Below are 21,329 nucleotides of genomic sequence, written 5' to 3' on the forward strand. Positions count from 1 at the left end.
CAATACATACAAGACACGGACTTTTACCTTAACATGTCCGAGATGAATGATTCAAAGGATGAACTCTCCGTCCATCTCGATGTACATAGTAATGAGGGCGATGTTGTAGACGTGGTGAAATATGCTACAGATGTGCTCAATAATGGCTTACTCAATGGTCAGGAAGAAGAGGAAGAAGAAGCCGATGATGGTGAAGATAGTAATGGTAACCATCACGGCAATATTCCTAGACACTGTTTAAAAGGGCCAAGCTCGCATGATCTAGGGGAACATAGAGATGAAACTGATGTTAAGGATGATGATGCTGTTGCTGTGGATATCGATAGATTTCGAATGGAAATGGAAAGTATGGGTGAAATAAATATCAATGGATTGAGCGGTGACCAGCCAGTCTTCCCCACTATTGAAGCCATGAGAACAGTTCAACAACAGAGAAAGAAGAGACAATTCTCAAGCATTATTGATGAGGACATCAAAGAATTCCAACGATGGACGTCAAGGTTTTTAGTAGATGCTTTGGATGATTCCACTACCGATGTAGCAATTGAAGATAGTGATGAATATGGATTTCCACAGACTACAGCAGAACATTTCACTGATCCTGTTGATGACAGTGGTTTCAAAAGAAAAAAAATAGTGAAAAATGAAACACCCGATACTCATGCCACCGATCGTAAGGGTAGCGATAGTAATCTGCATGAACAAAATGACGTTATTGTCGACGTTGGCCAGCAAAATGGTATTGATTTGTCTAAGAAGAAAGTTAACATCATCAAATTTGAGGGCTTAGATATTGATAAGGAGGAGCATCTACACACTACCAAGAATGAAGAAAATGTTGATCCCGAACTCTCCAAATTTGATTCCAATACCTTTAGTGATGATCTTATCAATGTCAGTTTAGAATATTTACAAAGAAGAATTGAAAGTGGTCATGTTGGTGAAAAGATAGCCGATGGTGCTGACAACGATGTTGGAAATCGTACTGTTGATGGTGACAACAATGAAGACGCAGATGATGATGAAAATTTGGCAGTTGAAGAGGTCAACCGTGTTGTTAACCAAGCTGTTGCCGCAGTTCGTGCAGACGCAGCAAGAAATGAGGGGGTTGAGCATATTGAAGACATTAAAGAACTAGATGGAGACGGGGACGAAGAACACGGTGCTGATACGGATGTTATTGCAGCAGCAATTGTTGCTGCGGAGAATGCAGTTCGGAAAAGGCTAAAAATCGATAGTATGGGAACGCTGGACCAAATAAAAGATATATCAATTCCAATAACGAACGAGCCAACCCTGACAACTGACCAGAGCTCAAGTAAGGTTTTGAATTTTCAGAAAGTTAAAGTTGGTGCTGATGGTGGAGGGCTTGAGACGTCTACTAAGCCTAAAAAAGCGAATAAGAAGAATGCAACAACTAAACAGACTGTTTCCAAGGCAAAGAAAAACAAAGAGAAAAGAGACGAATTTGAATTGCTAATTAAGGGCAAGCTAGATGAGGCTATTAAAAAGGCAAGGGAGAAAATTGCGGATTTGAGTATAAACAGTCGATCTTTCACGAAGGAAGAAATGGATGCCATTGACATATTTATCAAAGAGTATCAAAAAGTACATGTAATGACGCATGAAGCATTTCTCAAGAGGATCTGGGGAAATGAAAGGAAAAAGGATAAATTCTGGGAAGTGGTCCAGCACGTCCTACCGAATCGTACACGCTCGTCACTATACAAGCATATCAGAAGAACGTATCACATATTTGAGAAAAGAGGTGTGTGGACACCTGAAGAAGATAAGAAGCTAAAGGAATTAACCGAGACATGTGATGGGAAATGGAAAGAAATTGGGGAAATTATGAAACGAATGCCCGAAGATTGTCGGGACCGATGGAGGAACTATGTCAAATGTGGAGAGTCTCGGAATGTCAACAAATGGACCAAGGAGGAAGAAGATAGGTTAAAGGAAATAATAACGCAGGTATTAGACCATGCCAGGAAAGACATTGACGGTAAAGAACAACCGATACGAGAAGCACAAGTTGCGCCTACAATCAACTGGAACATCATCAGTGAAATGATGGGGGGCACCAGATCACGTATTCAATGTCGCTATAAGTGGAAGAAGATTATGAAGATGGAGAGCGTCAATAAACTCCAGAAAATGGACAGCGATACCCAGCAGTGGTTGATTGAAAGGCTTTATGAACTGTCAGAGAAGGACCCGTATCTTGAGGCTAACCTCGATTGGGACGCACTGGCATTGACGGCTCCCTCGTCAAAGATAATATGGAATGGTGTTGATCTAAGCACTTGCTTTGCACGTTTGAAAACACGGGTCGACTGGAAGGGCAAGACTTTTTTCGAAATCGTGGCGCAGTTGCGTGATGCGCTGAGCCCCGCGAAATGTGTGGCGCAGCTGGAGAATAACCAGGCTTGGAATGTGGAGGGCGAGACCCATTAGCAAGCATATCCCGATATCTCCGCGAGCTTTTGACCACTTTGGTTGCCTCTTATTCGATTATATTAGGGTTGTCGATCTTGTCGTTTCCGAATCCGGGGGCCACCCTGACCCCCCAAGACTCCTGTCGTTACCATTAAGTCCTCTATTGTGTAGTTTACGTATAGGGTGTATATGTCGAAAAAAAAAAATATAGCTATTACGGGGGAAACCTGATTTTTGGTGTTTTCTAACAGCGGAGTTAATTCGATACAACGGTGTTCAGTAGAGATATATTCTTTTCCCTCTCATTTTCCACTTTGGTTGACTATAACGTGAAGTTTTGTTTCCTGCCAAAGTAAATCGACCTGCCAATTGAGAAATAGTTCAACTAAGTTGAGCGGTGTTTTGCTGTTGTTCAGAGTCAGTATATTTTCTGTGCTTCACTGAAATTTTCAACAATAACCTATCATTGATCGTTCGGATCAAGCAAACACATACACAACCCTTCCAAAAAAAAAAAACTCTTCCAGTCTATCTTGATCTAATCTTGTCATATAGTTTTTTAAGGTTTTTATTTCCCAATTACAAAGCCGCCTTTTCTCAGGAACATGAAAAGTGAAGAACAAAGCCGATCGCAGTCGAAAGATCTAAAAACCACAAGAAAGAGAAACAGAGTTCCAGTTTCTTGTCGAGTATGTCGAAAAAGAAAGGTCAAGTGTGATAAGCAACAGCCACATTGCTTAAACTGTATTAAAAACAATGTCCAGCATTTGTGTGTCTATGCAAAACCTGATTGGGCTAAAGATTCTCCTCCTCCAGAGGCAACTATCGATAATGATCCCAAACCGGTAACCGTCAAACAAGAAGATACAAATGAACGATTAGAACTAGCACATTCATTACAAAAAGAACTAGATGAGATGAAATTGAAAGTAAAGGCATTGGAAAGTGAGAATAATGAGTTAAAGAAGAAAATGGTGAATATCCCCACTGTTAATGAAGTAACAAGTACAACTTCTTCTCTGCTGGTGAAACCGAGAGATACTGACGATTTGTTGGACTCTATATTCAATTCGAATATCTTGTTTCTTGCACAGCAAGGCAACCACTACAATATACATATCACCTACCAAATTAGCGTGTTCTCCTGGATGTTTATTATCAAAAGTGATATATACTTGAATGACTTGTGGATGAAGATACTGAAATTGCGACAACATTATGAATACTACTACCATAAAGGAACAATGGAGAAAAACATGATATCTCAGTATAGAAACTTTAAGATGAAAAGCCTATCACCACAAATCATTCCGAAGGAAAAAACTAATGAGCATACAAGTAAATTAAAGAACTTTCTTGAAAAAAGTTTGAATATTAAGAGGGCAACAAATCATAGAGTTCAAAGTCCAACTACATTGAAGAATGATATCACAGGTGAAATTGAGGTTAGTACCCCTTCTTCAATGTTGTTGCAAAAGCAACCTCAACATCCTAACAAATGTCCTGTCACGGGTGTTGTTGGGGTGTGTCCAATTGGAGAAAATATAATGAATTCTCCACTCAAGAGTAGTAATGGTCAGAATCACAATGCTGAAGACACGGCATTCGATCCCAAGACCCAAGAAAATAAACTAAATGATTGTGGACGACCTAAAAAGCAAACAACACATCAACATCCTCATTTAACACACCGTAGCCACCACCCAGACATTAAAAAATGCCCTGTTTTTTATCCCGTTACGGGCAATCCTACTGTCAATTCTAAGTCAGGAACTCCTACAAACGATGATCAGAGTGATATGGATGATATGCTTGAGGATAATAAAGTTTGTCCATTGATAGCTGGGGACGGAAAGGCATTGTTCAAGGAGAAATTAACAAAGATGAATATAAGTGCAATCAGAGAATCTTATTCCAAATCACCGATGTCATCGATGGACTCACCTACTCTAATTAATCAAAAACGTAGATCTGGATCATTATCACCATCTAAATCCAAGAGTATGCCCATGATTCCATCGGGACCATCGACGCCACTGTCAGATATTAAGCCACAAGATAGTGAGAAATTGCAAAATTATGTTCCTATTGCGATGAAACCCGAATCATCACCTACTTCAAGGCAGAACAGTTTGAAAAGGATGGCATCTTCCGAATATCCGTATGGTGGAAAAATGAAAAAATTAAAGACCATTTCTCCAGCTTTTATCAAATCTTTAAATTATAACAATACCAAGCAAATAATAAACGTCATTGAACAGCATCTACCGCCAAAGAAAATTGTTTTACTACTCATTGATAGATTTTTTGATAAAATATATATCCATATGCCATATGTTGATGAAACCTCTTTTAGGCATAGAGTTAATTTGATTATCAAAGCATCAGACTTAAACAGCCAAAGGATAAAACTTTCATCAATTGGTAATCAATATTGTGAGGAGTTTTTGACATTGTGCCTAATGTTAATCATACTCAGATTAAGTTGGTTGTCATTGCCGGACAAATCAAGAGAAGGCCTAAACTCTAACGAATTGCTATTAATGAAGCCTGAAAATTTCATATCATTGGTTTTAGTTGAAATGGTCAAGGAGATATTTTCAAATGCTAAAATTTTGACAAAGCCTTCTGCTATAATCTTCCAAGTTGGATTATATTTAAGAATATACTCAACATTGTCGCCTGAGGATGGGTTTGATACTGATAATTCTTACACGAGCAATGCAAACTTTAATAATCCGCAGCAGACAGATCCAAATAGTAGGTCCAACTCCACTTCAATGTCTTCATCGTCAGTTAATTCCAACGATTTGTCCGGAGACTTGACAAATGAGTCCCCTAATATGAATTCACCTGTATATATTTCAATGTTAGTACAATTGGCTAGAACAATTGGATTGAACAGAGATCCGTTAAATTTTAAGAACTTTTATCCAAAGCCGAATGATGATGAGGCAACAGTTGCAAGATTGTTCAGAAAAAGACATTTGTGGAGAAAGTTGTGGTTTGGGTTGTTATTTGTCACAATTGAAGCAAATTTGAGCTTAGGCGATTATAAGAAGGGTTTACCTATTGAGCTTGATTTAGACCCGACACTGGGTACTTCTGTAAACAAAACTTGGGACTGTAGATTGCCAGGTGGTATTGAACAAGGTGTTTTAGAAAATTCTTTCAAAGGTGGTAAGATATTACAACGTGAATTATGCGTTGTGCAAAGTTTCAGAGAATCCATTATATCATATAAATGGATTTACAGAGGAATGAAATTACTATTCAATGTTGATGAACCTCCTTCAACAACTGAGCTTGAAAAAATCATTAGTAAATTATCCGAAATAATATGTGAGAAATCCAAATATGGTTACGGTATTGATCTAATTATGGGAAATCAAGAAATTGTAAATCCATTTAGGGCAAGAAACTCATCTGTTTGGATCAAAAAATATACCAACCAAATTAAAATCTTAAGGTTGAAGGTTCATTTGATAATTAAAAACATGATTTTCACATTGACGTATCTCTTATTTTTGAACCACGAACAAAAGCTTAGCAAGCTACTAGGTCAAAAGCATGCGTCCGTGGAGAAAATAGAAAAGCAAAGGATATACATTGAAACTTTTTTTGAGAGTTCATTACTGTCGGCAATTGAGAGCTTCAAATTATTTATTCAATTCATGGATGAGCATGAGAATGCGTTTACAAATTGCAGCACGGGTTTACTAATTTACCCATTTTTGCTAATATTGAATCACCGATCGCATGAGTTTTTGATTTCTTTGATTTTGAGGATTCAACAGAATTCACCGATTATTATGGAAGTTCTGAAAAAAAACAAGATTGATCCGAAAGAGTTGCAAAAGCGGTTATTCACATATGTTGAGACTTTTATAGAAAGGCTAGATTTACTTACCAAGAGGTACTATTACGCATGGGTTCTTAGAAGACTAGTTAAGTTTTTCCATAATATTTTGACAAACTCACAAAAACTTTTCAAGTTGAACTTCAAAAAAATGAATGTATCTGACACGGGCAAAGCAACATCAGAGCTGAAATCAGATACATTACCCTCTAAAGTTCATAAAAATGAGGAAACCAATCATAGTAATAATTGTGATGGTAGCACTACTAGTAATAACGGGAAATCTGCATTTGAGATTGCCTTTGGTACATCAAAATTACCACCCGTTACTGATTTCACACACGATGATAGAAGAGAAATCAATTTCAACCCTTTGATCAGTAACTCTGACATTCTGTTTAATCAACAACAACAACAACAACAACAACAACAACAACGTCATAACCACTATAACCTACAACAAGGACATCAGCAACACCAGCCCCTTACAAACAATCAGCCAGGTTTATCTGACAAAGGTAATAACAATGACAGCAAGATACCTCAAACGGGCAGTAACAATCTAACCAATGTACTATTTCAAAATATGGAGGCAGATTTGAATTTCAATGCAAACATGAAGAACACACAAACGACTCCTACAATTGGATATGACGATGTGAATACGGTCCCCATGGTGTCGAGCAATTCTGACTCGAGTGTACATATGAATGCCGAATTACCGGCAATATTTGACGATCAATTCCTGAACGATATCGGTAGTTTTGGATTAGATGGTATGAATATACCGGGTCTGATGGGATTACAGAGGGGGTTGAGTAGCGATGGTCTTACACCACCAGCGTCGGCGCTGGGGCTGAACGTGGGGAATACTCCAGATACCATCATTGAGAGCAGTGCTCTGAATAACGAAGCTACCTCGATGCACATGGGGGGTGGGTTTTACAATGCAATGATGGGCCAAACAGGCAACATCAACTCTGTGGACCATAGAGTCAATTCCAACGTTATGGGAAGGCCAGAGATGTACAACCCGCTCAACGAGATTGACTTCACCAACATTGATTTAAACACCCCAGTGGATAATCTAATGTATGGATTCGAGATGCCTATTCCGGACTCCGGAAATACCCGAACTGAGGGCGGTGGCGAGAACGCCAGCAACGCACAGGGCAGCAACAACTTAACTTCCAGCAGTATGTGGAACTTCTTCTAGAATGAGAAAGAAGGAAAGTACGGTTTTCATTCATAGATTTAATATATATATATATATATATCTATGTACATATAGTGCTATATATTTTGTGCACGAGTTCATGTAAAGTAGGGTCGCCAAAAAGATTTGCCTCTCAGTGTAGTAACAGGCGCAATGTGTAAGGGATGTCTCCAACTGGCACCCAATGTTTTTCTTTTGGCGCTTCCCTTCATCAAAACACGGAGGGGGGCTCAGGCGCCTCTCTCGTTATTCGCGGAAACTCTCGCAGTGGCCAGCTCGAAACATGGGCCTTAACTCCGGTGTCCTTTAACTGGGTTGGGCAACTTAACTTGGTGGTTTGGTGCGGGTTCATAGAGGCCATTTCAGCCAAGGGGCGGTACCTTTAGCTTGTGCCTATATATCAAGAGCATTACACTTGAGGATGACTCTGTGAGGGTCTCGTTGATCAATACAGTAGCTGTTGTTGTAGTGGTTTATAGTGGTTTGTAGATATCTGTAAGCGAAAAATGTCCGGAATTAGCTGTATCAGTATAGTGCGCGGTGTGGAGAAACGCTGTTTTTTCAACGGAGATAGCCCAGCAGTGGGCGAGACAGCGTTATTAGCTTTCGCCCAACGAGGTGAAAAGCCGGCGCTCACTCGGATGTGAGAAATAAAGCCACGGCAGGGTGAATACTAAATCGAGGGCTATTCACGAATCTGGATGGTACAAGATCCACCTCCCGAACGCAAAAGTCGGACCTTTCTTGGATAAAAGTCATCCCAACATTCTTTCAAGTTCCATCGAGGTTATCCGCTGTGTGTGTGTTCCTAAGAAGAGTAAGCATGACAAGAAGTGAAATACAACAGCTCCCCGTCTCGGCGTTGATGGCGGAGAATGATGTCAAGGGGGGAGGTAAACTACAAAGAGGAAATGATAAAGAAAAAAACGGTGGCTTAGACCAACCACGATCTTCCGAAAATGGTACAGGCGACTCAAATGGGAAGGTCAAGAAACCCAAGGGTAAGAGAAATAGGATGCCCTTGTCATGTTCTGTTTGTAGGAAGAGGAAGATTAAGGTATGTCGACAATATCCATGTTTCCATCCATGGTTTTAAGCCCGTTGTACGAACTTCGGCTTTATGATGTGATTTTTTCCCCTTTTTTTCTCTCTTTTTTTTTTTTTTTTTTGAGCAAAAAGAAGAAGTAATAAGAGGAGAGAGTAAGGCCAATGATGCTATTTTTATCAAAGCTCAAATAAATACTAACATCCCTGTTTCTTGAATTTACTTTTCCTATAGTGCAACCGTGCAAGGCCGCATTGTGATGCATGTGTTAAGGGAAACACAACTGATGAATGCGTCTATCATGAATCGAAATTCACCTGTCTTGATCCCAAAAATGAGTTTTTCGAACAGTATAAATTATCGCCAAATGATCCAGTAAAGAAAACAGATGAAACTTTAACTACTGACAACTCCGGCATGAGTGAAAAACTCAAACACTTGGGAATGGTCTTCAATAATTCCAATGACCAGAAATTTTTCAAAATACCAAATTATGAAAATGACCGCAATCACAGTCAAGTAACGGATAGTAACTATCCTGAAAAATTGGTCCTACCTCCAATAAGCTCATTCTCATCTTCCTCTCCTTCGACCCTCAACTTTAATGACAACTTGTCGCTATCTTCTAAAATCATTCCAACTATTCGCCATCCAAACCAAACAACACCCATGTCTAGCTTTAATCCATATGGTAGTACGGCTCCACTGAACACGATCAATTCAATCAACCATCACAACCTCAATGATTCGTCGTTGCCGTATGGATCCAGTCCAAGGTCTTCGGTATATTTCCCACCTCCGATATCTCACAACAGCACCAACGGCAATAATATCAACATTAGCAATAACAATACTGAAATTCGTACATTTTTCAGCGGTGTCTCTGATATTGGTACTCCAATTCCCAGTCTAATGTCTGATAGAATTAGAGGTGTGCGAGGGAATGAGTTCATTATGGTCTCGAGAAGAGCAGATTTGTTTTCTCATTTGAACATTTCTAAAGACTCTATCATTGATTTCCATAAGAACTATATCCCTATGTTATACAACCATTCAAGGGTCAAAAATATTGGTCCCCTATCCGGTATATCAATGGTCATCAAAGACCCGTTGACGAGACCATTGAAGGAGGAAGTGTCTGCATTTAAGAAGAGGGCTTTCGATAGTATTTTAAATGGTGACGAGAAAATCGAAAGGGAGAATTTAAAGAAACATTCTGGTGTAGAAGATATCGAAAAAATAGATCTGAACACAAAAATTGGTTTGTGTTCTAGTGTTCAGAATATATCATTGTTTTCCGATTGGGCATTAGATGATGGGATTAAAGTACCTTCAAACGTCAAAGATTTGATAGATTTCATACTAGAGATTTTACCGAACAAGAAAATAATTTGGTCTTTAATAGATCGCTTCTTTGATAAGATGTATCCTCTATTCCCGTACCTAGACCAGTCAACTTTTAATTCCGATGTTGGGAAACTGATTGAGAGCAATCGTGAAAATGATCTAAATCTTACAGAAAAAGTTAAAACCTTGAAAATCCAAAAAAAGCTTGATATTGCTATAGCTGGTATTCTTTTGGTTGTATTGAGTTTTGCTAATGATTCATTACTCGTTCGGGTGGATGTAAGCAAAATAACAAGAACCCCATTGGAAAAATATCTGCTTGATCATCCACTATCAAAGCATACTATCGCAATCTCCAAGTTTTGTTTGAACCAATTTGATTTACTAAAAAAATGTGCCTTACCAATTTTCCAGCTAGCACTTTTAATCAAGGAATACGAAAATTCAAACGCGTTAACCGATGGTGGTGACCCAGATTCCCAAATCTGTATCTCAATGCTAATACAAATGGCAATTGCTATTGGGTTGAACAGAGATCCATCAAAGTTTGACATTAGATTGAGTAAGGGGAAAGTAGGGAATCTTTGGAGGAAAATATGGTATGGTCTATTAGCTATTGATTCAAGAAGATACATACTGTATGGTAGGAGTAAGTGTATATCTAGCGATCTCTACGACACTGAACTACCATTTTATGACAAGGAATCTTCTAATATTGATAATCACCAGTTAGAGAAGGTTGTGCTAGAGAAAATCAAGCTTAATTTTAGGTTTGATGAAGCTATGAATGAAATCACAGACTATGTTTGTTCATTAAAAAATAAACCGAATGTTCGAGTGTTAATAGAGAAAACATTGAATTTGGAGAGAATGATTGAGGAGTCATTTGAATCATTGAAATCCATATTAGAGAGAAAAAATGAAGATTCGATAAGTCAGTTTAGTAAAATTAAAGATTTTGCAATTGTCACACAGGCTTTAGGTCTACTTATTTGCATTTATCATCATTTATATCTTAGTTCACAATCTGAAAAAAATTTTCATGCAGGGAGGTTTTTCAAAAAAAAGGAGATCTTTTATTGGTTATATGTTCTTTCAAATGTTGAATGCTATACCACTAATTCACAAAGATGCTTTGGTGTAGGTTATGATATGATTGTTTCGTTCCTTGTTTTGCCAATTATCCATAAAGGATGGGTTGTTTATTTTTCCACATACATATCAATCACTGCATATTTGATTAAGGCAGAAAGATATCCTGTTAACACCAAGAGGATTGAGATGTTGCAAAATATTAGTAAACAAATGACAGATTCATCCAGCTGGTATTTACCTTGCATCAAACTATTAGCAAAACACAATTTTTATGCGTGGAGAATTTTCAAAGCACACACGTTTATACTAAAATTGATCAGAATGAAGAACTATTTTCAAAAGAGTGTGACACAGATCTATAATATTTTTGAGAATGTCAGTGACCAAGATTTGGTTTTATTCTACGATCTGATTAATTATAAAAACTACAAGATAAACAATGTGGAAACTATAACTTTCAAGACCTCAAAGAGCATAATTCTTCATAATATAGTGGGAATTAACCGCAATTCAGAACATATTGATGAGAAACAGAACCCATTGGATAGCCCTTTCAACTTCAAATCTCAGATGGATAAGTCAATAGCTGAAGAAATTTGGAATCAACCTTTAGAAGAGGATGAGTACTGGAAAAACGTTTTTCTGAAGAAGCAATCAAATATTGGACAAGGTGTAAATTTGAACGGTGAAATTGTTGGCAGTGAGGCAAGTGGCCACTCCGACTTATCACTAAATGATGGATCCATTAGAACCCCTGATTTGCTCTCTTCAAACAGTCCATTCAGTGGATATGGAGGAATTCCAGAGACTGATGATTTTTTTTTCGATCAGGCGATCTACGAAATGTTCAGTCAGCAACAATAAAACTATTGTATAACTTTATGTATAAAATAATCATAATAGGGCCGTTATCTCGTTTGGATGCGGTAAAATAAAAAAAATATGTCCCCTCAAGACTGTCCATATGTCTATATCAAAATTTCGAGTTATAGCGCTTCATCAACGTGACCATTTAACATGTCTTTTCTTTTTACGTGTATCTTCCACAGAAAGCAAACAGTATGCTATCACTTCATCGAAATTCTTTGAAACTGATAGTGAATAACTCAGCTGCGGCAAGTCATTACCTAAGGTCTGGAGGTACTAGTTTTTTTAAATATTGCCGTAAGTCTTCTATACCAAAACTCACTATACCTTATAGAAGTACTTGTAGGCATTACACTTCTAGAACTGATCAAAACGATTCAAGGTACAAAAAAAATTATGAATATGATAGAACCGAAGACAAGCCAATGTACGGGCATTACATTGGTGGTGTTGTGGCGTCACTATTCATTGGTGGGTTAATAGTAAGTCCGGGGTTTAGACAAAATACTGTTGATACAATACTAATAGCCGAAAGAGTAGGCGTCGTCACAGTTGCAATGGTGCGTTGCTTTTCCCTTTATCTATGGACACTAAATGGTAGATACACTTCAGAACAAGAATACTACAGAGCTTTATCTCAAACGCATCAAAAGGCAGCAGATATCACTCTTGATGCACTTAGGAAAAATGGTGGTATTTACATAAAGTTAGGCCAACATATCAGTGCTATGACTTATTTACTCCCTTCTGAATGGACAGAAACAATGACATGTCTACAGGATGAGTGCCCTGAATCTACATTAGAAGAAATAATTGAAATGTTTGAATATGATACAGGCAAAAACTTCAACGATTTTTTCTCTGATTTTGATACAAAACCTCTTGGTGTTGCATCTCTTGCTCAAGTTCACCGAGCAGTTTTGAGGGACACGGGTGAAGAAGTTGCAGTCAAGCTTCAGCATCCATCTTTATCAAAATTTGTCCCACTAGATGTCAGATTGACCAAATTTGTTTTTGACATGATGTATAAAGTTTTCCCCGAATATCCTTTAACATGGTTGGGTGATGAAATGCAGGACTCCATCTTTGTTGAGCTTGACTTCAGATATGAAGCACTTAATGCGAAAAAAACACAGGAATACTTCAAGGATTATCTCAAACTCACTGCCCTTCGTGTTCCTGATGTATACACCTCTTTGCCAAGAATTTTGATTATGGAATTCATTTCTGGTGCGAGACTGGATGATCTCAAGTATCTTGATGAGCATAAAATTTCAAGAGCTGAAGTCAGTGCTTGCTTAGCTCACATTTTCAATAACATGATTTTCAAGTCCGGATTTGTACATTGTGATCCACATCATGGAAATATTGCCATAAGATACTTAAAAAAACCAAAAAATGGACATAATTTTGAAATTATTTTATACGACCATGGATTATATCGTACTATTCCAGAAACAATGAAGGTTGATTATGCCAAGTTTTGGTTAGCTTTGATTGACAAGAATCAACAAGATATGAAAATTTATGGTAAAAAATTTGCACAAATTGATGACTCTCATTTCCCATTGTTTGCTGCAGCAATCACTGGTAGAGATTTTGATCATGCATTAACGGGTGATATCCAAGCTGAAAGGTCGCAGGATGAGATTGAAAAGATGAAACAGGCAATGATGGACGACGGAATGGTCCTAAATTTGATGTCTCTCCTTGCTACCGTTCCTAGAATTGTGTTATTGATTCTAAAGACTAATGATTTGGTGAGGCATCTAGACGAATGTTTGAAGAACCCTTTAGGCCAGGAAAGAACATTTTTCATTATGGCAAACTATTGCGCTTACACTGTTTATCAAGATGACATGTTGCAGAACTCCAAATATAATAAGAAATGGAGCATTAACTGGATTCTTGGTTTTTGCACCTCCCTGACAACATACTATAAACACACCCTACAGTTGTTCTTGTACGACCTTGTTTTCTCTGTCACAAACTTATTTTAGCAATCTATTCCTTACTGTGTAATTAAATTCTGTTTATCTTTCGAATGTATGTAATACTACAATTAGAGAACCAAGTCAACATGTTCGCCGCGCCGCTAAAAAAATCAAGTGCTGACATGAAAATCAGTTAAGCTTGTTTCAACATTATGGTGTAAAATACGCTATAGGACTTGCGTCGAAGAGGTAACCTCAAGCCAATATTGAGATTGCCTTTATTCAACATGCATAAAAACAACTCTTCTGCTGGAGGGAAGTTTTCGAATGTTAATTTCTTCCAATCGAATAGTCAACCCGCAAGCACGCCAAGTCCAATTAGCAATTACAGAAATGGGAAAAACATCAGAAAAGGCTATAATACTTCAGATCAAGGCAATACCCCTAACCGTCATACAAATTCTTCTGGCCCACTTGGTAACCATCCTAACAAATCAAGCACATGGAGACAACAAGAACATACTGATCAACGAAATAGAGGTAATAGTAAAAGAACCAATAGCAGCGACACTGATCGCAAGATACAACGCAATAATACCGGAAGATCGAGCAGGAACAAAGCCCAACAAAGTTACCAAAAAAAGCAACCGAATTCTCAAAAGAAGCAATTGCAAGGCGGTGTGGATACATCTATTCCTAAGGCGTCCGTATGTGCTTCAGTTAAGTCATCCGAAAACACATTTCAATTGAACCACTTTGGCAATAAAAGCGATACTTTTGAGGTTAAATATTTTGGAAATTTATTTAAGGCTCCGGAGACCCTAGGCTTTCAGAAAATCCAACATCGGCCACAAAGGACACCAAAATACATGTTAAAAGAAAATGTCCTATTTGATATGAGCAGCTATGAAATAAATAAATGGGATCTAGAAAACCAAAAAATATTAAACAGGAGGGAGCTTGAATATTCAGGTGATCCACAGCTATTGTTTGAAGAATTTGTTGAACGCCGAAGTAAGGAGAGGGAAATGATGGAAAAGTTTAATTTGGTGGATAAAGAAAATGCAAAAAAATCACTAGATGATGCAATTGTTTTCAGAGGCAGCTGTGAAGATATGTGTCCTACATATGAGCGTGTTGAAAGGGTTTACAAAAATCAAGTATCAAAATGGGAGAAAGATCCTGCAACAGGACAAATTTCTAGGAATTTAGCAATCAAAACTTTTATGAGGCCATCTGGACAGGCTCCTCCGTTGCCTTCAGATGTTAGAACTCCTATGGTGTTACAAAAAACATTGAATTATATTATAGAAAATTTACTTCCAAGGCTACCAGAGTCTCAGTCTTTTATATGGGACCGAACTAGATCAATAAGGCAAGATTTCACATTTCAGAACAATTATTCCGGTATCGAATCAATCGATTGCCACGAAAAGATTTGTAGAATTCATATTCTTTCCCTACATGTGATGGCAGGTGTCAATGATCCGGATTATCAGCAACAACAAGAAGTGGAACAATTTAATAACTCCCTGCAAACATTAACACATATGTACCAAGCCGTTCGGTCTCGAGGCGGGTATTGCCCAAATGAACCGGAGTTCAGAGCTTATGAAATAATGTCAAAAATTAGAGACTCAGAACTTGATAGATACCTGCAGACCCTCCCACAATACATACAAAATAACAAGATCGTTCAGCAGGCAATTAAACTCAAATCATTGATAGTCGAAGGAATGAATACATTCAATTGTTACACTGAATTTTTTAGGTCTGTGTTAGATAGAAATAAAACACCGTTTCTTTTAGCATCTATTTCCGAAATTCATTTCAACGAGATTAGATACAACGCATTCAGGTGCATTAGTCGTGCATATCATTCAAAGACGAAACTCCTTCCTACAGTTGAGAACTTGGTCTCTTGGCTAGGTTACAACGATGTTGAACAACTATCAATGACCTGTAAACTTTATGGGCTGTCTTTTATTAATGACCAGGATACGAATGCGATTCGAGTTGACATAACAGCTTTGAAAGCAAGTTTCAAACCTTCTCAACCGCAAGCCTATACAAATCGGATTAGCGATATGATCAACGGTCAATCGATGTCCCAAATTGTCAACAGTGGTATGCCCAACAAATCTTTGAATCTCAAAACTTCATTAACTACCGAACAGGTTGCGAGAGAGAGTTTCAAAGGAAGCAAAGTAAATACTGAAAAGACGGATCTGATATTTAAAGGATTTAAATTAGCAAGACTATTAGAACCATCAGTGGAATCTGGATTTCAATCTTTCGGCGTTCCAGCAACGTCTTTTTCTACCAATAATAATGAGCTGATCCCTGCCAATGCAAACTTTGTTGGCTTTCAGAATGGTCAATGTCACAACTTGTCATCATTCTCGAGCGCTAATCCTTCTATTAAATTGCCCATACAAAATTCAAGAAACCCAAAAAATAACTTCGAAGAGGCTCCTCATCTTCATACTCCGACATTTAACTTTGGTGCTGCAGTTACACTTCCTACTGACCTTAATGTGAAATCGATTCCTTCAACATTTAAGAATGAAAAGTCCGATATAACAAACCCCCCTGTTTTGTCACCTAAAAAAGTTGATATTGTGACTCCTGTTGAAACGTCATTTCCGGTTTCTCAAAATCCTCCAAAGAGAAAATTGATTGACAATCCTGATTTCAAGTCACAGGCAATCAGGATAGTAAATGATATTTCAACGCAAGTTGTGGTCAAAATAAGCAACAAATTAATCAAAGAACAAGTAGAGAAGGAGTTTTCATCTAGAAAGAAATTAAAAAAAAGTATTCTGGTAGCTAACCTTTCAAATGAATTGTTTTCTGCTTTTATGAAAGAACAACTATACTTAGCTGCTCTAGAAGGTCGTGCTATAGCAACATATAACCGCAATCTAAAAACAAGGATTTTATCCAGTATTATCATAAAAGCTCGAAATGCACTGATCAGAAAGGAATTGGCACAGGCTAAATTGAATGAAGTTGAAAAATTCTCTAGTGATGTTGTAAAACCAGTAGTTTTTCCAAAAAATATTCGAAAGTCAATAAGACCTACAAACTTACTAGATTTTAATTTTCAAATGAAAATTTTCAAGATTGATTTGAAAAATATGCTTGAAAAATTGGAGCCGATTGGCGATCTCAGTACTGCTGTAATTTTGAGAGAAAGAAGATCTCAAACTTCCAAATGGCTTCTATCCCAGCTGGGGTTACTTCACAAAAGTAAGGTGGAAGTCAAAAACGACTCAAACTACAAGCTCACGGTGGAACTCTTACCTGAAAATTTTATTCCTGAAGAATATTTTAAGGGATTATCTAGTATTTTGATCCAAGTGGGTACTTTGGAGGGTCTGGATAATTCAGACAAAGACACTTTAATTAAATGTTTGAAAAGAGATGCAAAAGTGCTAGCAAAATTGCAAAAATATCTTACCGATTTCTCAGGCAAACCACAGTTTTCCTTTGTAATTGTTTATTCTGATGCATATGGATATGATCTGCCATTCAGCGCTATAAAAAGCTTATTGATGCTTGACAATTTGACTTCTTCAGGGATAACTATAGGGTTTTATAAACTCAATTCGTTATCAATACTACAAAAAAACAGCAATCTATCCATAATGAAAAAACTAGGAGACGATTTTGGAAAGGTATTAGAACAAGTTTGGGCAAAAATGTGTCTTAAGTCGAAAATGTTAGAATCGCAGTCTAATAACAGTATAAATTATGTCAGTGGTATGAACATAACTAGTGGTTCCATGTCAGACGCTACATCAAAAGATGATAATTCTGCTATGGCCCAAAAATCATCTGGCACTGTCAAAAGAAAACTTGGTTACTTACACCAAACCTATGCTGATACAAAATCGAAAAGGAGAAGCTATAGACGCACACACCCATTGCTAAATGCTTCAATTTCAAATTCATTTAGATGTCACTTGCGTAGTACTGCTTCTGTGGCAAGCGAAACACACTCTAAGAATACGAATAGCTCTGTGTTGTCTAGTTATAATAACAGCCTTATGGAGATTTTGAACGAAAGTTTGCGTGACACTTCTAATGCGATCCACACTGAAGCAGAGATTGCTGAGAACAAAAAAAGACTACAAAGAGTCCAGGAACTGTCTGAACTCGACGTGCTTGCTGAAAATGTATTAAATAGTTGAAATATGTAATCTATATGTACTATTAAAATAAAAATACTTGATGCGTTTGTCTATGTAGGACTTAGGTATAGATACGGTTTTGAAAATAACTTTTTTTTTAAGGTTATAATTCAATCGGAGATAAATGAGTTAAATTGGATATAATTCAAAGATAAATTTTCATGGACACTTTTTTCGACAGATGCCGAATCAAACTTAGATGACAGTTTCGTCAATGCTTTTTCTAAAGATGATGTTTCCACTTTATTATGATCATACGCCTTGCTGTTATATTTCTTCAGAAGAGTAACCAATAACATTAAGTCAATAGATAGTTGGTATTGAGCATCTTTGGTAAAGTCAGAGGACAAGTTTTCAAGTATTTTTTTCTGAAGCTTTGTTATGAGTGCTGATTGGATGTCTAGAACAAAAGAAGGTCTTACATTGAATGAGTAAAGCTTTGATTTCAGTGTGTTGATGTAGTTTATACTACTTAACAGAAAAGGTGAAGCGGGAACAATGTCATTGGTTGAGGTTTTAGACAAAACGTTTTGTGATCTAACATTTATATCGGCCATGCCCAAATTGATGATCTTGGAAATGTTGGCGAAAGGCTCCTTCATATAATCCACAAAAATCTGTGATTCCAAACTATCAGATATCTTATAGATTTCAAGATCCTTTTTAGTGGTCAATTTCGTTTTGAAATTCATGTCAAAAGATTTTAAAATGAGTGGTAAGACTTTAGTTGTGATATGTCGAATATTATAGATACTAACAAGATAATAGTAATCAAATCTATTTGGATCCGAGTCACAAAGCTTGTCGATATTTTGAGCAATGTTTTTAAGTAATAGCTCGACTGATTGCAAAAGATGATGTTGAATCAATTCAACTATCGTTTGGTCCCTCCCATCATGCAACTCATGAATCTTTGCAACAAAAGTTTGGTAAAAGTTCAAACTGAATGTTGTAATCCTAGTGGAACCTTCTACTGATTCGTTCGGTTCCATATTGTCTATGTAGACGGCAGATTGGATATCATGCTTCATTGCCGCAATGCATCCTTCAATAATGTTTTTATTTATACCAGTCAAGGTGATTTCAACGATAGAGTTTACTTCTGGTGTGTTTAGAATAAACTTCTGATTTTTTATACTCACAAGTTTATTGGAAAGAGTTTTAAAGAATTTCACACAATAGCAAATGGTGGTAATAGAGTTGGAATTAGGTGTTACAAACCCATATGTACTAACATCGTCTATGTTACGCAAGCCAGGTTTGGGGAACACCGCACTGTGTCCATCTTTCTCACTGATTAATAGAGCTTTATTAAGATCATCTGTAGTACTTTCAAATAGAAATGTTAATCTATCACAAATTTTCTTCATCATGGACTTAAAGAACTGTTTCATTTCGGCGATGCTCTTTTCATCTATCTTTCGTGATACTTGTCTTGCTTTTTCACTAAGAAGCTTAACAAAATCGTGGGCTAAAAACTCAACCATGCTTTCAAATTTTATAATCTTATTACCAATAACTCCCTCAGTGACAGTTTCCACATATAACTGGAAAAACTCCCATAAGCTGATAACCATGCGAGAATCCAGCCTTTCATATAGTGAGTCGATTTGCTCATTATCATATGAAGGTGATGCCAATTGTGAGAATAGTTTAAATGCATTTACACTTAGATTAATGTTTCCATTTTCACTACCAGAAGCTTTCAAAACTGCATTTCTTGTATTATTCAAGTCTTGGTAATCAATGCGTACAAGCCCTTTGTCTAAGTCTTTGATAATGTTTTCATATTGCGATTTAACAAAAGTCTTCATTGGAGTACTGGCTGGATCTAGTTCTACTATTCTTTTGAGCAAAACAACAAAATTCCTTTTTTTAGAATTCAGTTGTAATTTGAAGTTGCTATTTATTAAATCAATTCTAGTGTTGGTTAGATCATCAATCATGGATTGCTTGTATTGCTCTATGACAGTCTTGACGTTAGACCATATTTTGTCAAAGAAAGGATTAACGTTCTTTTCTGACTTGATTTTCTGGAAAAAAAGAAAACCTAACTCATACTCTTTCAAGACAGAGTCAAAGTCATCCTCATCGACATACCTTTTCAGTTTTTTAGGCAAGTCGATAAAAGACCTGTTTTCTTTGATGAATGATACAGTATTTGTAAGATCCTTTTCTTTAGATAGTAGCAGCAAAATAGGATTTAGCATTTGATTTGCGGAATTGCTTGAAGATGACAAAGCGTCATTTAAGTCTGAAATCTCAGCATTCAAGTTAGAAGTTGAAAAATGGTTGAAAACTTTGTCCAATGAATTTTTGGTGTTCAATGTTCTTTCAAAATTATTTGTTATCAGTTGTTGAAGTAGAGGTTTCTTAGACTCGATATCATTTTCTAGATTCTTAATACCAAAAAGTAACTCTTTTAGAGATTTATCGCTGTGAACAACGCTCAAAAACAATCTAGGGTTGAATAGTTTCGAGTCCACCATAAATTTTCCAATCTGTGGATCTCTTGTGTCATCGAGAATATCCTTATCAATTAGTTCATCTAATATGTTTGATTTAAATCCTAATGGGTCTACGTATGATCCTTTACCTACACTTGATGTGTTATTTTTAGCACTTGAGGTTTTCATTTTCTCATCTGACTCAGTGGAGTTATCACCTAGCAAGTTGTTGACAATTTCCTTCGGAATTTCTGCTAAATTTTCGTTTGAAATATCAATCTTGAAAGTGCTCGGAATTGTATCCTTGTCAAACTGTTTTGGCGATAATGTTTTCAATTGATAAAAATCCATTAACAGGGCTCTATCTTCTGCCCTCTCCGGGTTCATTGTCCTCATTGCAATATTCTAGCTTATTTGATCGAAGCTTTCTTGCAAAAATATGCTACACCAAAGTGATTGTTGTATCTTGGCTTGTTGTTTTCCCTCCTCATACATTTTAGATTACTCTCAACAACCAAATCGCTAACAATAAAAATTAGTTGAGCACAACATGTGGAATTGTCGCAGATCAGTAAATAAGTGTAAAGGAGATCTTTGTTTTTGAAAAAACGTCCCATGATTGATTGAAAACTAACATTCAACAACTTCCCCACTGAGATTGTCAGCATCCAAAGCTATACAGGAAAACATCTTTTAGAAAAGCCTTTAGTCATATGATTTTTTTTTTCTCTTGAATTTTTAAGTAGATATTATTATTTTTATAATTTTCCAACACTAATTATCAAACGAAATACATTTTTTGTATGACTATCAATTTAGCATCACGTTAATAAGTACGCAATTAATAAGATACAAAGAATTGTGGATTTCCATTACCACGCCGA

General features: G+C 36.9%; 6 protein-coding genes across 6 annotated transcripts; 5 read left to right on the forward strand and 1 right to left on the reverse strand.

The window, feature by feature from the left end:
* Positions 1-33: 33 nt before the first annotated feature.
* C5L36_0A05170 (uncharacterized protein) lies at positions 34-2,457 on the forward strand (the record flags this gene model as incomplete). Its single annotated transcript, XM_029463537.1, has 1 exon — positions 34-2,457. One exon carries the CDS (start codon positions 34-36, stop codon positions 2,455-2,457), a length of 2,424 nt encoding a protein of 807 aa, XP_029319397.1.
* Positions 2,458-3,044: 587 nt separating this feature from the next.
* C5L36_0A05180 (uncharacterized protein) lies at positions 3,045-7,514 on the forward strand (the record flags this gene model as incomplete). Its single annotated transcript, XM_029463538.1, has 1 exon — positions 3,045-7,514. One exon carries the CDS (start codon positions 3,045-3,047, stop codon positions 7,512-7,514), a length of 4,470 nt encoding a protein of 1,489 aa, XP_029319398.1.
* Positions 7,515-8,976: 1,462 nt separating this feature from the next.
* Positions 8,977-11,865, forward strand: C5L36_0A05190 (uncharacterized protein; the record flags this gene model as incomplete). Its single annotated transcript, XM_029463539.1, has 1 exon — positions 8,977-11,865. The coding sequence occupies one exon, from the start codon at positions 8,977-8,979 to the stop codon at positions 11,863-11,865; it is 2,889 nt and encodes a 962-aa protein (XP_029319399.1).
* A 197-nt stretch (positions 11,866-12,062) lies between these two features.
* Positions 12,063-13,868, forward strand: C5L36_0A05200 (uncharacterized protein; the record flags this gene model as incomplete). The annotated part of the gene is made up of 1 exon (XM_029463540.1): positions 12,063-13,868. The coding sequence occupies one exon, from the start codon at positions 12,063-12,065 to the stop codon at positions 13,866-13,868; it is 1,806 nt and encodes a 601-aa protein (XP_029319400.1).
* A 221-nt stretch (positions 13,869-14,089) lies between these two features.
* C5L36_0A05210 (uncharacterized protein) lies at positions 14,090-17,998 on the forward strand (the record flags this gene model as incomplete). The annotated part of the gene is made up of 1 exon (XM_029463541.1): positions 14,090-17,998. One exon carries the CDS (start codon positions 14,090-14,092, stop codon positions 17,996-17,998), a length of 3,909 nt encoding a protein of 1,302 aa, XP_029319401.1.
* Positions 17,999-18,108: 110 nt separating this feature from the next.
* C5L36_0A05220 (uncharacterized protein) lies at positions 18,109-20,841 on the reverse strand (the record flags this gene model as incomplete). The annotated part of the gene is made up of 1 exon (XM_029463542.1): positions 18,109-20,841. One exon carries the CDS (start codon positions 20,839-20,841, stop codon positions 18,109-18,111), a length of 2,733 nt encoding a protein of 910 aa, XP_029319402.1.
* Between the last annotated feature and the right edge of the window lie 488 nt (positions 20,842-21,329).

This window comes from Pichia kudriavzevii, chromosome 1 (genome assembly GCF_003054445.1).
Source record: "Pichia kudriavzevii chromosome 1, complete sequence".
Taxonomy (NCBI): Eukaryota; Fungi; Ascomycota; class Pichiomycetes; order Pichiales; family Pichiaceae; genus Pichia; species Pichia kudriavzevii.